The sequence below is a fragment of the Callorhinus ursinus genome, unplaced genomic scaffold, assembly GCF_003265705.2.
Source record: "Callorhinus ursinus isolate GAN/ISIS: 27379988/994484 unplaced genomic scaffold, GSC_fseal_2.0 scaffold16, whole genome shotgun sequence".
In the NCBI taxonomy this organism is placed as follows: domain Eukaryota; kingdom Metazoa; phylum Chordata; class Mammalia; order Carnivora; family Otariidae; genus Callorhinus; species Callorhinus ursinus.
In genome coordinates, this window is record NW_027397078.1 from 34171989 (window position 1) to 34188492 (window position 16504).

A 16504-nucleotide genomic window follows, 5' to 3' on the forward strand; every position below is an offset into this window, starting at 1 on the left:
GTAGGAAGGTAGGAAGGTAGGAAGGTAGGAAGGTAGGAAGGTAGGAAGGTAGGAAGGTAGGAAGGTAGGAAGGTAGGAAGGTAGGTAGGTGTGTGCGCGCATGCATGTGCATATGAATTCTAAGAGTTTCTGATGCTTTGACATCTTGGGGCTTTGCTGACCCTGCAGAGGCCTTGGCATGATTAGGGCAGGGGAATAGTGGCCCAGGCTATAGAAGCTTAATAAAGGAGGGGGTTGGAGGTGAGGGCTCTAGACTGCATATGAAAGGCCCATTTGCAGGCTAGTTTACCATCTCTAGGAATTGGGGAGGCCTGGGAGGGGCAGGCCCTCCAAGGTCAGCAAGTCCCCAGGATGTCAAAGCATCAGAAATACAGAAAACAAAAAGGCATTATATGTTAATAAAAAAATAAAAGGCATAATTAATACAGCTAGAAGCTGGAAAGAGCAAGGAAAGGGCTTCTCTAGTGCCTCCAGAAAGGAACACCACCCTGCTGACCCAGTGACATCTGTGCTGGACTTGTAACCTACAGAATTGTAAAATAATATATTTGTGTTAAGTCACAAAATTTGTGGTCATTTCTTACAGTAATAGGAAACAAATACAATCCTTAACCTTTCTCCTACTAATTTCAGTCTTCGTTGATTCTTGCCTAAATCAATTATTCTTTTGATGATAATACTTGGCCCCCTATTATTAGGATTAGATTTTTGTCCCTCCGCCCTTCATTTACTTATTTGTATCCATATGGGCTCATGGTTTTTATTTTGTTCAACAGATTATAGCCCTTTATTTTCATTATTTATTTTGATGCTCAAATTTTTCCTGATTTTGTCAGTAGCAACACTTTCAAGCTGACTTCTGTGTCTTTTTGACATGTCCATTGGGGAAATTTCTTGGGAGATATATTTAGGGGTGAAGTGTCATGATATCTGCAACTTACTTTCAAATGGGTCGGCAACACAAAAGCAATATTTTTGCATAATTTATGTGTGTGCATATATACATATATATGAATCTATCTAGCTATATGTTTAGAGAGAGAAAGAGAAGGAAAAAGAGCAGTAAATATGGTCAAATGTCAATATGATCAAATCTAAGGGGAGGATATACAAGTATTTACTGTGTTATTCTTCCAATTTTTCTTCATGCTTAAAATTTTTCACAGTAGGATTTAAGCAAAAATGAACATAAAGAGAAATAGCCTTTAAAAAATAGCTGGTCCACTTTGCTCAAAATACGGTCGTGCCCATGGCACACACTGAAGGCTGCATTGTCTTTCCCTCAGCTCTAGGGTACAAGAAGATTAATTTTTTAAATTAACATTTGTGTGTGTCAGCTTAAATCTGGCCTCTGGAATTCAATTAAATAGAAAGTTTGGCCATGAAGTGCCTAAAAGCAGCAATGACCTCATTAAAGTTTGTAAACACTGCTTCTCAGATCTCATTTACACACTGTTTTTTCTTATGGACAAAGTTATTTTATAAGCCAACCCCTGTCTCAATCACCATAAGTTTTAGATTAGTAATGGCCCATAAAGGGAATTTTAATATGTAGAGTTTGTGGACATGTGCATTCCAGGGGAAACCTATAACCAAAGGAGAATGGAAAAGCAATGCAAAGCTTATTATACCATTCGAAGTTTTTTCTACCCAATTTTGCAGAGCCCTTTATACTTGAGCAGCCTTATGCATTTATGATTATTAGGATCTGGCAGGTACAAAGCTGATATGCGGGGCTGCAAGAAGGCCAAGCGGTGAGCCGCTCAGGCAGGGGCCCTGCGGCAGTTTTTAAATAAGGCCACAAATTCTTTGAAATTTCTCTGCTTCAAAAGGTGGAGACTAATCCCTCTTCCCAGACCCTTAGTGAGGGCTAGACTTAGCGATTCACTTGTAAATCACAGAATATGGCAGAAGTGGCCTTGGGTGACTTCTGAGACTCCATGGTGCCAACATGGCAGCTTCCTCCTTGCTCTCTCTCATGACTTAGCTTTCCTGTTATCGGGACACTCAAGCAGTGCTATGGAGGGTCCAGTGGCGAGGAACTGAGGCCTCCCACCAGCAGCTATGCCAGTGCGCCACCTTGGAAGTGGGACCTACCAGCCCTAGGTGAGCCTTCAGATGACCACAGTCCCAGCCAAGATCTTGACTGCAACCCCATGAGAGACCCTGAGGTGGAACCACCTAGATTCCTGACCTCCAGAAACTGTGAGCTAATAAGTGTTTATTATTTTGAGCCACGACGCTTTTGGATAATTTGTTAACGAGGCAACGGATCGCTAATACAGGCCCTCACAGTGTCATCATTTGGGTCCACCCATCATGCTTCAGGGCCTGGCAATTTTCTTCCTCCCATCCACCTGCCCAACAGCAATATAAGGCTTCATACAAGAGAAAGGGCACAAAAGAGACTTCCCCAGTCGCCTGGTATTGGTGGATGTAACATAAGACTCTACATCTTACCTGCTGAGTCTGAAGGGTTTTTGCTGAAGTAATTCTCTATTTGCGGGAGGAGCACTGCTTGGCTAGTATGTTTTTCTAGTGACAAAACGTCCCTTAGGAAATTAATAAACCCAGAATCTCTAACTCACTTAATAAAGGATTGTATTTAATCCTGCAACAATCCTATAATGTAGGCACTTGTTGCCTGATCCCAAAGCTGAAGGAATTAAAATATTATGCTTCAGGGATATACACAAATTTGGGCAAATATTAAAGTCCTGGGGTTTTCCTCATAAATATCCAATGACTTCTGCACTGTGGAGGAGACAGAAAAAGGCACTAAGAAGAGAACAGATATAAGGCACTGAAGGCAGGGAGAAAGGTACTCTCCTTGTTCCAGAATGAGACCTTCGCAAGGATTACTTCGGGAAAGGCTGTTTGAAGGCCTAATCAAGTTGACAGGGACCTCAACCCCCAACTCCCTTGAGGCCTTGGAAACCCAGCCAGCTGTGCCTAAACAATGCGCCTCCACATTGCTCCTTTCCTTTGAACTTCTGCCTCCTTTGAAGAAAGCAGCTGAAAATCAAAAGTGGCTAATCTCTATGTTTTCAAAGACACTGGGACCCAGTGAATGGAAAGGGCTGTTTGTAGCTTTATGTTGTGTCAGGAATTTGACAATCACCATCTGTGGAAGTTACATGATGTGGTTGAACCTCATATGGGGTATAACAGACTCCCCAAACATGCTGGTTTGTTCTCAGTACTACAGCCAAAGGGCATTCACAGTCTGGCCCGGTGTCCAAAAGGAAAGCACCAGTGATCCCCGGTCCCGGTTCGGCTACTAACTGGCTGTGAACCTGCACTCCCAATCTCAGTCTCTATCCACGAATGTAGAAAAAATGTTTTCTCAGATCTGCTCTGGCTCCGACATTGCATGATTCCATGATTCCTCTAGCGTGTTCTGAGGGGCTCCAATTCCATGAAGTGAATGGATCCAACTTGTCTTATTTGGGTACTTCTTTAGAAGTTAAGTGTTCTCCTTGGTAAACATCTACGATTTTTCTCAATCAGCCCTGAGTTTGTGAATACAAACTCTCCAGCTCGGAAAGATCTAATACACCTTGCTTTCCTTGGCTCTTCCCGGAAATAATCAGTGGAGAATAATGTATGGCTGTTTACAAATAATTCCCTCTGGATCTTGAAGTCATTAAAAATATAGTGAAGTCCATATTTGAAAATAAAATGGGATGATTCTGAGTAGGGCATTTTAAAAATAATTTCCCTTTGAAAACTGAGAAGTAAAAAAGGGTATTGGAAAAGGGAGTTTCTTTTTTGTGACTCAGTAATTTAACAAGGAGTTAATACAGGCATAGCAAGTATTTCACTTATTAATTTCCTCTCTGGAGTATTTCCTCAAAAGTGACAAAAAAAAAATCAACACCCACTTAAGGGGAGCAAATGTGACTTCTCCCCAGAAATTTCTGATGCATATATTCATTTTAATTTAACATAGTCCTAGTAAAAATGACAGGAACACTGAGCTAAGTTTCTGTGGTCATTTAAAATGCACAGTGCTGGGGCACGTGGCTGGCTCAGTCAGGTCCGACTCTTGGTCTCACTCAGGGCATGATCTCATGGGTTGTGAGATCAAGCCCCATGTCAAGCCCCACACTTGGCATGAGTCTGCTTAAGATTCTCTCTCCCTCTGCCCCTCCTCCCACTCGTGAGCTCTCTCTCTAAAATAAATAAATAAATCTTAAAAAAAAAATAAAATGCACAGTGCTGTTCCAACAGAACTTTCTGTGATGATGGAAATGTTCTCTATCTGCGCTGTCCAATACAGCAGTCCCTAGCCCTCTGTGGCTACTGTGTACTTGGATGTGGCTATGGTGCCCAAAGAACCAACCCTTTATTTTAATTTAATTAATATACATTTGCATTTAGATAGCCACACGTGTCTAGGGACTCTGGCCTAAAGCTGTGGTATGCCATCGCTACTTTGACATGTGGTTTCTCATTCATATTTTTTGAAGCCTGTATTCTAGTCACACTGAATGGGTTCAAATCCTTGCTTCCTCCCTTTGCTAGCTGCGTGACACGGGCTGAGAGACTTAACCTTTCGAAGCCTCGCAACGGGAACCACTGCACGTGGAAATGGGAGGGAATGGGATAGATGAGCCTTGCTTATTCCCGTTCCTATGAACTTTATTGGGTCCAAGGACAGATGATGTCACAGAGAAGAGCTGGGTTCCTAGTAGCTAAGGTTATGGTCCCCGAAGCTCTGTGACTGTTTCTTTTTAATCTTTGCTTCCTGGGGCTACGGTTGATCCCCTGGAAGAAAGATGGCAAGAAGGAGAAAAGAATCTTCACTTATGGACCCAAGGGGCCAGACTAGCAGCCGTCCTCCCATGACGGGGCTGGCAGCTGAGCAGACCTGCAGCCTAGCACCTGTAACAGCTCACATCATTTGCCCTTTGAAGCCAGGGCTGGCTCATCAGCCCATGTTTCCAGGGGCTCTGACCTTGTACTTTCTGTGTGTGCCTCGCTTGGGTTAGGATAACAAGGCATTACAAAGATAAATAAGACCAGCGCTGTTGTGAGCCCCTTACTTACAGTATCTCATTTAATGCTTGCAACAACCCTGAGATGTGGCATGGTTTTCACTCTCAGTCTGTCGATGAGGAATCAGAGTTCAGTGTAGTTAAATTGCCAGAGTTGAACAGTTACGAACAGGCCCAAGTGGGATCAAGGTAGGATCTGTGTAGCTCTGTATCTGCATCCTTCCCCAACGGGTGGCATGCATGTGATAATGCCGATTTCTGCCCCCACCTGATTCTGACTTGCACTTGTTGTCAGTACCCTGATGGATCCTCCTTGTTTGGACTCAATTTGCAGGTCATACTTTGAGGAACATGACCAAGATTCCCCCTACTCTAAAAAGAACTCTAGCAGTGAAGTAGCCTACAATCAGAGGTTCTCAACCAGGGATGATTTTGCCTCCTGGAGGACATTTGATGGTGTCTGGAGACATTTCTGGTTGTCAAAACTGGGCAGAGGTTGCTCCTGGCATCTGGCGGGTAGAGGCCAGGGATGCTGCTAAGTATCCTACGGTCCAAAAGACAACACCCACCCCCCCACCCCACCCCCGCCAACAAAGAATTATCTGGTCCAAAATGTCAATAGTTTTGAGGTTGAAAAACTTTTACCTTAAATAAAACAAAGCCAGGACCTCCAGTATCCCTGGGAAAGGAGGCCACAGTGTGAATGCAAAATGAAAAAAATAACAAATTTCATTCTTGACTTGATTTTAAGCAGCCTGGGTTCCAATGATTTAAAGACATTTAAGGCAATGATTCTCAACTTTATCAGACCAATGTCCCTTTTTGGTCAGTATCAACAGCTCCTTTGCTATCCTGAAAGGAAATTCATAGATAATAAAACCTATCTATACAAATAATTTAAAAATATTAATGTAATGATTGTAACATATCAGGGAGAAATAAAAAGATTATACTAAAATAATATGCTTTTGATTTGTATAAAGTTGTATGAGAAGGTAAAGTCGTCCTATGCCTGTGCCTATTTGTAGGGTCCCCAAGAATGCAAGAGCTACAAATATTAATAGATCCAAGTGCATTGTATTGAAGACCGGTGGTGTCATGATTTTCCAGAACTGAACAATTTGTGCTAAAGTTCTCCACAAAACAAAACATGGCCTTCTGATTTATATAGTAATTTGCTTCCAGAAAAACTCAATGTTTATTAAAACTGTACTAAAAAAAAAATCTCTTTATTTATGAAGTGATGTGATGTGTATCATCAGATAATCTGGAGTGGGTTTTGCACACATAAATGTCTAGTAGGACATGAAGAAGTCCCATTGGACCCGGGAGGATCCTTTTTGCCCTGGGCTTTATGAGCAATGAAGGATGTCTAAAGTCCCCCAGCTGTGACTCATTAATGTCTAAGGTGATGTGTCCGTCCCCCCCACCCCCTCCTCCCCGTTGGTGGGAAAGCAAAAACACACAGCAAAATATTCTAAATTCCCCTTAGGGGTGTACCCTCTCTATGAAACCATTAACTTAAGGGATTTGAGAGAGTCATTTTAGTTATGAACCATTTTTGCCCTATATGCTGATTGTAATATTTATCCCCACCTCTGAGCCCCGCCTTTCATCCCCCAAGGATTAAAACCTCATGTATCATCTGAAAAGTTGAATAGAGTCTGTGCCATAAAAGGTACCAAAACATACCCTCAATGCTGATCATCTCTGCCATGAAAGATCTGGATGGTGAATCTTCCAGCATCTCTGTTGGATCTGTGTTCCCTGCAAGTGTTCCATTTTTCTTCATACGCTGAATCTTTCTAGTGATGTTGGCACAGAATAATATCGTTTAATGGGTGTTTAATGGACAGAAAACCATGCTGGAAAATGTTATGCTGGTAACTGCGACGTAGAACTGGTGAGCCCTGCTCCCTGCTGCCAAATTTTACACATTTTGAACGTTTCTCAATTTACTCACAATAGCTAAAATTATCGGAATCTTCTTGTTTGGCTTACTCTCTCAAGCCCCATCCCTACTGTGCAAATTCTTTACGATCTCAAGTGGTGGTGGTGGTGGGGGGGGTGCTCCACACCTGCCTTTCTGGGACCCAGGAGCAGCACAGGGATCTCGGCCATATGCCTGCGACCTGGTTGCCCAGTGATCCAAAACACCCGTAAGCGGGAGGCTCTCACAGAGAAAGGGGCGACCGGCATTCACGGCCGCCACTGTCTCTTCTCCCTCACGCTTTTGGCAACCTCCATTTATCATTATCTTCCCATTTATCAGGCAGAGAGCAACAACTAGTTTGGTGTGTTTGGTGTGCTGATAAACGTTTGTAACATTTACCAATTGCCATGATGGAGGTGCCCCTACACTGTCTGATATCAAACCACCCAGCGGATATCACTGAATGTGGAGCTGGGGAGACATGCACAGCAGCAACCCATGTATCGTATTTCCACGATTCAGATAGAAGACACATCAAGAACATCAAGAACATGGGTAACATTTTGAAATGCTTTTAGATTTACAGAAGGGTTGCAAAGATAGTGCAGAGAGTTCCCGTATATACTCCTTTACCCAGCTTCCCCTAATGTTAACATCTACAACCATGGTACATTTATCAAAACTAAGAACTTAACCTTAGTTCCAAAACTAAGAACTTAACCTTAGTTCCAACTTAACCTTGGTGAGAGGAAGGTGGCATGTTATACCCAGCACAGAGGCAACTGTACACATTGCCTAGTCTATGTTATCTACACCATACCTTGTAACGAGGCATCACGACTCACTCTGCTGAGCTTTATTTCCCTGGAAAAAAAAAAAAAAAAAACGAAGAGAGGTTGGTTAAAATCTGACTATGACTACAGAGTTCTGTTGTTCTCAGGAATTTCTAGTATTGTGTCTGTTGGGACCAAAAAAAAGGTTTAAAAACCTTTGAGAATGGGCAGCCACATAAGAGTTAGAAGCAGGAAAGTAATATGAACAGATTTGAGTTTTTTTATTCTGAAAGCCATAGAAAGAATGCAGCGGAGCAAAGAGGCCAACTAGAACAAACTAGGGGCCAAGGGCAGGCCGCTCCAAGATGGGCCACTTTGGCATGAGGGTTATTTTGAGTTAAAAAGCAATCAAAACCCAGCAGATTACAGAAGAACTCTTTACCTCCCCCTCAACTGCCTAAAAGAATTTAGATAGAGGACCTATTCCAGGCAGAGAGTTAGCAACATAAACAACAACACTAGGGTAAGAACTAGGTACAGTAGACAGGGAGGAACCTACCAAGGCCTGTTTGATCAAAGTCCTCTATGTCCCATTGTTTCTGAGTGGCCCAGCAAACATTTATTTACCAAACATTTACTCCTTTTCATCTTCCTGTGAATTGCCTTCCTATCTTTGAAGCCCCAGACCTCTCGCCCCTTCTCCTTAGTTCAGGATGACATATATACCAACTTGTGCCAGTCTTCAGAATTTCCATTATCTGTGTGGTTTCCCCACAGGTACGAAATTAAATGTGATTTTCTCCTGTTCATCTGTCTCATGTTAATTCGATTCTTAGTCCGCCTAGAAGAACCTTGAAGGGCAGAGGAAGGTCTTCTTCCCCAACAAAACAATTCTAACAGTCCAGGCAGGAATAATGGAGGTCGGAATTCAGGCAACTGCAATGGGAATGGAGAAGTCAAGATGGTTTCAAGAGATGCTAAAGAGACAGACTCTACAAGACTCAGTAACTGACTGACGGCATAGCTGCGCACCGAGAGTTTGGTATTGGACTTGAAGGGAATGCCAGAGAGGGGAAACGTGTCAAGTTTAGATTTTGATATGTTGTTTGTAGTGCTTGTGGAATCACTAAGAAGCATGACTGGATCAAGTTCATCCTCAGAAATTTTTTCTTTCCACATCTTAGACTATGGGATCACTTTGTTGGGTCAAATTTCATATTAAAGCTCCTTATCTTTCCCCCTATAATGTAATTTAGAGAGCAAACAGAAAATAAAGACAGGTCAAGCAGCTTCTTTTGGGGGGGGAGGGGCAGAGGGAGAGGAAGAGAGAGGAGCCTGTAAGCAGGCTCCATGCCCAGTGCAGAGCCCACGTGGGGCTCCATCTCACCAACCCTGAGATCATGACCTGAGCCGAAATCAAAGTCAGACGCTTTACTGACTGAGCCACCCATGCACTCCTCAAGCAGCTTCTTTAAAAGCTCAATTTCTCCCCTTCTCAATGCTCCCTTTTACCCTGAGAAGAAGAAAAAAGAAAAAAGAAGAGGTGGGAAGGGCCTATATGCCTTCTTCCGGCTCTTTCCATAGAGGGCAACAAGGTAGGCCTGAACAGTGTTTTCATCCCTTATGGAATTCCAAGGTGGACACAGTCTGTGAAGCGCCTCCATGTTGGCCTGAACTTGCTAGGAACGTTCAGCCGTTCACTTGGGTGTAATCTGACACATGACGTAATAGTCAGCTGTCTGGATTAATCAGTCCCAGCTGTTGGACCCTCTGCTCTGGGTGGGGGTTCAGGCTCCCCATCTGTTCCTGGGGCCTCCCCACTTATCTCTTCTCTGCTTGAGCCTCCAGCCATGACAGATGGCTCCTTCGCAGTATTACAGGTCATTTGTCACTGATCAGTGTCCCTGACCCAATGTGTGCTCAACGTTTTCAACTACCCCCATCACTTCATCACCTCAGGCATTTACAGAGACTAACCTATACTACACACATCTATGCACACACAGAACATGACTTCACTCCTTGTAACTTTCACACAATAACCCAGGCTCATAAAGAGTACTTCTACAATTCTGCTGAACGTTGGTTGAATTCTCTATAATGGCTGTGGGTAAAAAAATGACAAGGTGTCTGACAAGTTGAGAATCATCTTCAAAACCCTCCCCTACCACACTTATGAGTACTTTGAAACCACAAAAATTAAAAATTTACCAGTCCCAACGGTCTATTCTATATCCTGCTGCTCTGGTCCAGTAGCTCTATTTTTTTTGGCTCTCAGAGCCTGTCTCTGTAATTATAATATTCAAGTTCAAACACTGTGGGATTTTCAGGAGTGTTGGGAAAGAGTGTCAGCAGAGAGACTCTGCATGGCAGCTATGGCCCCAAGCCAGGGACTATTCTCACCAGCAAACCTGGAACAGGTTTCTGAACAATATCTTTTACCACACCTGCTAGCACAGTCATCATCACAGGTGAAAGGGCAAAATTTACACAAGTGCTTCACTTTCTTCAGGGAATATTTCAAAGCAATAGTAGCTTTTATTGTTTTGCATCTAATTATTGACACTCTTTTAGAAGGATGGTAGTGGTTTCTTTTTTAAGACTTGACATCTAAAATAGTCTATTCTATATCCCTTAGCAAATTTTATGTTTCATATAGTTGATAAAATATTACTTGTATTGCAGTGGTTCTCAAGTAGGGTTGATTTTGGCCCTCAGGGGACATCTAGAAATGTCTGAAGACATCTTGGTTGTCATGACTTGAGGGGGTGGGGGCAGTGCTACCTGCACCTTGTAGGTGAATGCCGGGGATGCTGCTGAACCTCGTACAGGGCACAGCCACCCCCCACCCCCAACAGCAATGAATTGCCTGACCCCAAATGGATCATACACTAATTATACCCTGCTAGGCTGAAAAGTGAATCTGATAGCCCCCTGCTCCTTAAAAAGGAGACCTAAAAGCGTGGAATTTCAGGCGTCAGATCATCCTTATTCCAGAATGATTTGGTTTGGGTGAAGGCTCACCCCAGAAACCAAAATTTTTACCTTTATCTTGGCTACATTTTGGGGGCCAGCCAGAATTTAGGGGCTGGCATAAGGAGACAGGATTGTCTGTTTTGCCAGATGAGTTCTGTCTAATTTTTGTGGGTGTCCTGGGGCCTGAGGTCTTTCCCTCCCTCTTCAGTGCTTTTCTCAAGACTAAGGATTTTCTTAGCCTTGAGTCTTCATACAGCTTAATCATACTCTTTAAGAAGCAAACAGAGTTGATATGCATAAAACAAATGCAAGATGTGTTAAGACTGATTGCTTTTTTTTTTTTTTTTAATAGTAGTACCAGCTGGGCTTGGGAGGAACGTGTGGCTCTGTGAAGGTTTTCACAGGTCTGCCCGCCTCCTTTGCCTGCCATGAAATTTCTTCAAAGCCAGTCCCACCCACGTTTCATTTTCTTTAATCTGCAGAGCCAATGTTCAAGGGAGGGTTCTTTTGTTGTAAGCCCTCATTAAAAAAAATCATCAGTATATTTTCTCTTAAAAGCCAAAGGAACAAAACCTATAAGCCCACCTATTGAGACCAGTGTGTCCAGATTACAGCATTATAGAGGGATGACATTTCGGTTCTCTCCTCTCGTCCCCAAATGTCAGGCTACTCCTAGTGGTAGAATATAGAGGGGCAGAGGCTTTTGGGTGGACATGTGATGCTTTGCAAGCCAATGTTCAAAGAAAAGAACCAGGTGATCTTTCTTTTGTCTCTGGTCAGTTTTTAATATAGCTGCTAGTTCTCAGTAAGAAACAGACTGTTAAAAATGCTAATATTTTTAGATGGGATGATGGTATTAGGGTTATGTTTTTTGAAGTGATTTTTTAAAGAGATAAATGCTTAACTATGTATGGATAAAACAATATAATGTCTGGAAAGTGCTTCCAAAGAGTTCAGGGGGAAAGGGTATGAATAAAATAAAATTGGCCATGAGTTGATAAGTGTTTTGAACTGGTGATGATACGTGAAGGTGAATGTATGCTTATGGGAGTGGTCTACTAGAGTTGGAGCAATTGATGACCAAGGAGAGAGAAGAAATAGCCTAAGCAGCAAACATTCAAGGACATCATCTGATAGGAGGTAGATTTCAGAGACAAGTCTCTCTCAAGTAATCACTATAAACTCAGTCTGAATCTTGAACATATTGAAACCATCACTCTTCACCCTGGTCATTTTGCCAGATATGGAAACGTTTAGAAAATGAGGAAAGATGTGTCTGAGCCATATTATTTTGGCTAGATTTTGCTCTTGATGCATTTCTTAACATATGGGGAGCCACATTGGACATATTTTATGCCTCTAAATATCAAGGGTTTATTTAAATTTTCAACCAATTCACTTTTTCTAAAATCTTGACCTTATAAGCTTGATATCTGGGCCAATACGATCAAAGATTTTATAATAACATTTTGGTTGATGTCACTCTTACTCCTCAGAATAATGAGTTGCATGGAACTGTAATGTTTCTTCCTCCATTAGGTCAGGGGTGAGTGAAGCTTTCAAGCTGTTATCATTTTTTTCCAAATAGTTTCACTCATTCTTACTCCTAATTAATCTACGGTATTATGTAGCAACCAAATAAATAGTCTCCTAAAGAAAGCATCCTCTCCTTGGCTGTTCCAGAAAACTCTGCTGACTCATTTGCAGTTGGACTTGAAGAATTTTTCAGGCACATAATGCCAAAAGAGCCACAGTTTTTTTGAGCAATCCCCAGGACTCTCTGATCCTACCAAACAGGGGAAGCTCACAAGAAGCTTTGCTTTGGGTTTTTAGTATCTGGACAAGTGAGGGGGGGTGAGCATGGCTTTGGAAACAACTTCTAAAGAATATATTCTACAAGTTAAAGACACTTGCTGTGTGTGTGTGTGTGTGTGTGTGTGTGTGTGTGTGTGTGTGTGTGTTTTGTTGTTGTTCCTGGAATTCCTTTAAATGTGTATCAAATAACCTTTAATTTTTTTTATTTTTTAAAGATTTTATTATTTATTTATTTATTTGATGGAGAGAGCACAAGCAAGGGGAGTGGTAGGCAGAGGGAGAGGGAGAAGCAGGCTTCCCCGCTGAGCAGGGAGCCCAACGCGGGGCTCGATCCCAGGACCCTGGGACCATGACCTGAGCCGAAGGCAGACGCTCAACTGACTGAGCCACCCAGGCGCGCCTCAAATAACCTTTTAAACTCAGGTCCTGGGCTCACATGGACTGGATTGTGGTCACCTTGGTTTCTTCTTTCTCACTGTGTGTTCCTTTTGGAGAATCTATCTAGATGATCTGTCTCATCATCAAGGAATGATATGGAGGCTACTCTGCTGGGTGAAAGCATGGCTGAAGAGGAGTCCCAGCATCCAACAACAATAGATATAGCAGTGGTAGCAACAACACTAAGCTATTCCAAACTCTACATACGAAAAATCCAAATAATAACAGTAAGATGGGATTCGATTTGCAGAACCCTTCTGATGAAATCTTGCTAAATTAAAATTGGAAAGTGTTCCCAACTGAATTTAATGAAAGTGGTGTCTTCTTTCTACTTTCATCCTTCCAGATATAGTAGTTTTGACTGATATGAGGGCAGGTTTTTGAACCTGGCCTAGTCTGTGCTTCTATTTTCATACTTGATTACCTAATCTACTCAAATCCACCCCATGTTGGTGTGGCTTGCATGTGTGTACAAGTGGTTAGTCATTAATATCATGCCAAGTAGAGTAAATCAAAGTCAGTCTTCAGCTTATTGCCAGTGGCATTTCCCTGATTTCCTGATGAGAAATTCCACCCTTTAGAAGACATGCCTTTTAAGAGTTCAGTGGTGGAGTTTTACTCAGTTTTTGGAGATAGAGCTAGGAAGCCAATCAATGAACCCCATTTAATTCACAAAGGATACATGGAATAAGCAAAAAAGCCCAGGGTAGAGGGTAGCTTGAGGTCCAGTTTGACCTCTCTTTTTATCTGGGTAAATCACTGCAATTCTCTGGGTCCCAGTTTCCTCATCTGTAAAATGAGGGTTTAGAATGTTCAGTCTTCAAGTTACTTTATTGTTTTTCATCCCAGTGGTATATTTGTTGAAGAATATTTACTAGGCGCAGTTCCTATAGGAAATGCAAAATTTTCTAAGATGTAACACCCACTTTCAGAATGCTTTGAGTCTCATTGGACAAAAAATATTTCAACTGAAGAAATAGCTATTATATGCCACTTTGTGTGGTGGTGATTACAGGCAGATTACAAGTGCTCTGTCCTCAAACCTGAAGGGGCTTCCATCTTGGCTGCTGTTTGATGGGAAATGTATACAGAGGCATATGGTAAAGATTTGTCCCAAGTTTTAATTCTAACTGAAATAGATTCATTCCTGGTACTGAGCTTGGAAGACAAAAACAAGAGTAAGGATCTTCACAATCTAAAAGCTCCTCAAGGGGGTATTACCATATACGGCTAGCAGTGCAATGCAATATAGTCCAGATCCCAAGGGGACTTATAAACTATGAGGGATGTTGGTTGAATTGAATTGATCAGGAAAGGCTTCCCAAAGAGATAACAATTAAGATGGGCCTGGACCTCTGGAAGGAAGCCATTTCAATGAAAATCAGTATGATAACATTTAATGTTTCCCATACATGGCTGTATGGAGTTCAGTAATCTATAGTTAAAAAAAAAAAAAAAAAAGATTCTGGTGTTCAGCCAGATGCAAGAGCCAATGTATTATTAGTCATATCTCCATGGAAGCACTGTGTTCAAATTGGGATTTTTTTTTTTTTGAGAAAAGTAAATTTATTCTGAAATTTTAAATGACTGTCATATGTTAATGGATCAAATTAGGAACTTTTGGTTCAAAGGAGCAATATAGACCTTGGAGAGAGTCCAGACAAAAGCAATCAAAGCTTTAAAAGTTAGAATTGTGGAATTCTAGAAAAAAAAATGGTAAATGAAATGAAGAAAAGAAAGCTGAGGGAGAAATTAGACTTTTCAAAACGCGATTGCTATTATATGCAAATTGCTATTATATGGGTGGTAGCTGAGATTTGTTCTCTGGGTGCATCCAGAATGAGGGAAGTGGGAGTGAGCAGAAATGGGAGCAGTTGAGATTTAAAACAGATGTGCAGGCAAAGTCATGACAAGATCGTTGAGATGCTGGGAAGTTAAGAGTGGAGATAATGGTATCTGTGTAGACTTTTTAAAAAATATTTATTTTTTTTAGATAGAGAGATCGAGAGAGAGAGAGTGCACATGTGTGTGAGTGGGGGGAGGGACAGAGGGAGAGAATATTCAATCAGACTTCCCACTGAGCACAGAACCCAACATGGGGCTCAACCCCAGGATCCTGAGATTATGACCTGAGCTGAAACCAGAGGCAGACACTTAACTGACTGAGCCACCCAGGCGCCCCTATCTGTGTAGATTTTTTAAAGGTATAATTTAGGGGTACCTGGGTGGCTCAGTCAGTTAAGCCTATGTCTCTTGGTTGGGAGACTGAGTTCCAGCTCAGTGGGGAGTCTGCTTCCCCTTTCCCTTTGCCCTGCCCCCCCCACCCCCTACCTCCCGCTCATGCACTCTCTCTCTCTGAAATAAATTAAAAAAAAAAAAATAAAGGTATAATTTGCATTGATTTCAAAAGACAGGGGATAGAGAAGGCAAAATATTATTATTTCATATATATGCAGATTACTCAGGGCTGACCTTTTATTTAGACATCTACCAAAGAACCACAAGCCAGGATACACCTGCAGAACTTAGATTCACATGACTAGGGGCCCTAGTCTATCCCCAGTGATTGTAGACCCTTTGCATGAGCTTGAAGGATAGAGAATATGGAGGGGGAGGCCTTTTCTGTCCCTATGAATGTTGGAGGAGAGAAAAAATTGCACTAGGTTTTTAAGAATTCTCAGACTCCTCTCTTTTTCGCCGCCATCCTGCTCTGCGTGGCTGGCTGCTTCTCGCCATGTCTTCTCACAAGACTTTCAGAATCAAGCGATTCCTGGCCAAGAAACAAAAGCAGAATCGTCCCATTCCCCAGTGGATTCGGATGAAAACTGGTAATAAGATCAGGTACAACTCCAAAAGGAGGCACTGGAGAAGAACCAAGCTGGGTCTGTAAGGCGTCACACGTCATGAGATGACACACCTAATTGGCATACATATTTAATTAAGCTGCGTGAAGATCATGTGTTCTGTCATTCTGTAAACATCCTTCCTACCTGGCCATAGACTTGTCTTATCATGGAAATGATTTTTCTCTCTTGACTATGCCCCTGCACCAGTAGGTTGGTTCAGTAATAAATGTGAGACCTCTCGGCTCTACTACTGTTGTGTTTCTGATTTGCAAAGTACTGAATTCCCCACCTGTCAGATCATGCACAGCACTGTCAGAACTTCCTGCAGTGATAGAAATGTCCCTTGACAAGCAAGTATGTAAAGTGTGGCTAGGGGGTGCCTGGGTGGCTCAGTGCCTTAGGCCCAGGTCATGATCTTAGGGTCCTGAGATGGGGCTCCCCACTGAGCAGGGTATCTGCTTGCCCCTCCCCTGGCTCGAGCTCTCTCTTCTCAAATAAATAAAATCTTTAAAAAAAAAAAAAAAAAAAGAATTCTCAGACTCTCAGTAGCAGAAACAAAAATTAAGAAAACAATCCCATTCACAGTTGTGCCAAAAATGATAAAATACCTAGAAATAAACTTAACCAAAGAGGTGAACAGTCTGTATTCTAAAAACTATAAAACGCTGATGAAAGAAACACAAACAAATGGAAAGATATTCCATTCTCAAGGATTGGGAGAAC

General features: G+C 42.1%; 1 protein-coding gene across 1 annotated transcript; it reads left to right on the forward strand.

Moving 5' to 3' along the window:
* The first annotated feature begins 15623 nt into the window (after nucleotides 1–15623).
* Nucleotides 15624–16028, forward strand: LOC141374290 (large ribosomal subunit protein eL39). The gene has a single exon (XM_073902083.1). The coding sequence runs from the start codon at nucleotides 15670–15672 to the stop codon at nucleotides 15823–15825; it is 156 nt and encodes a 51-aa protein (XP_073758184.1). The 5' UTR covers nucleotides 15624–15669; the 3' UTR covers nucleotides 15826–16028.
* Nucleotides 16029–16504: the final 476 nt, after the last annotated feature.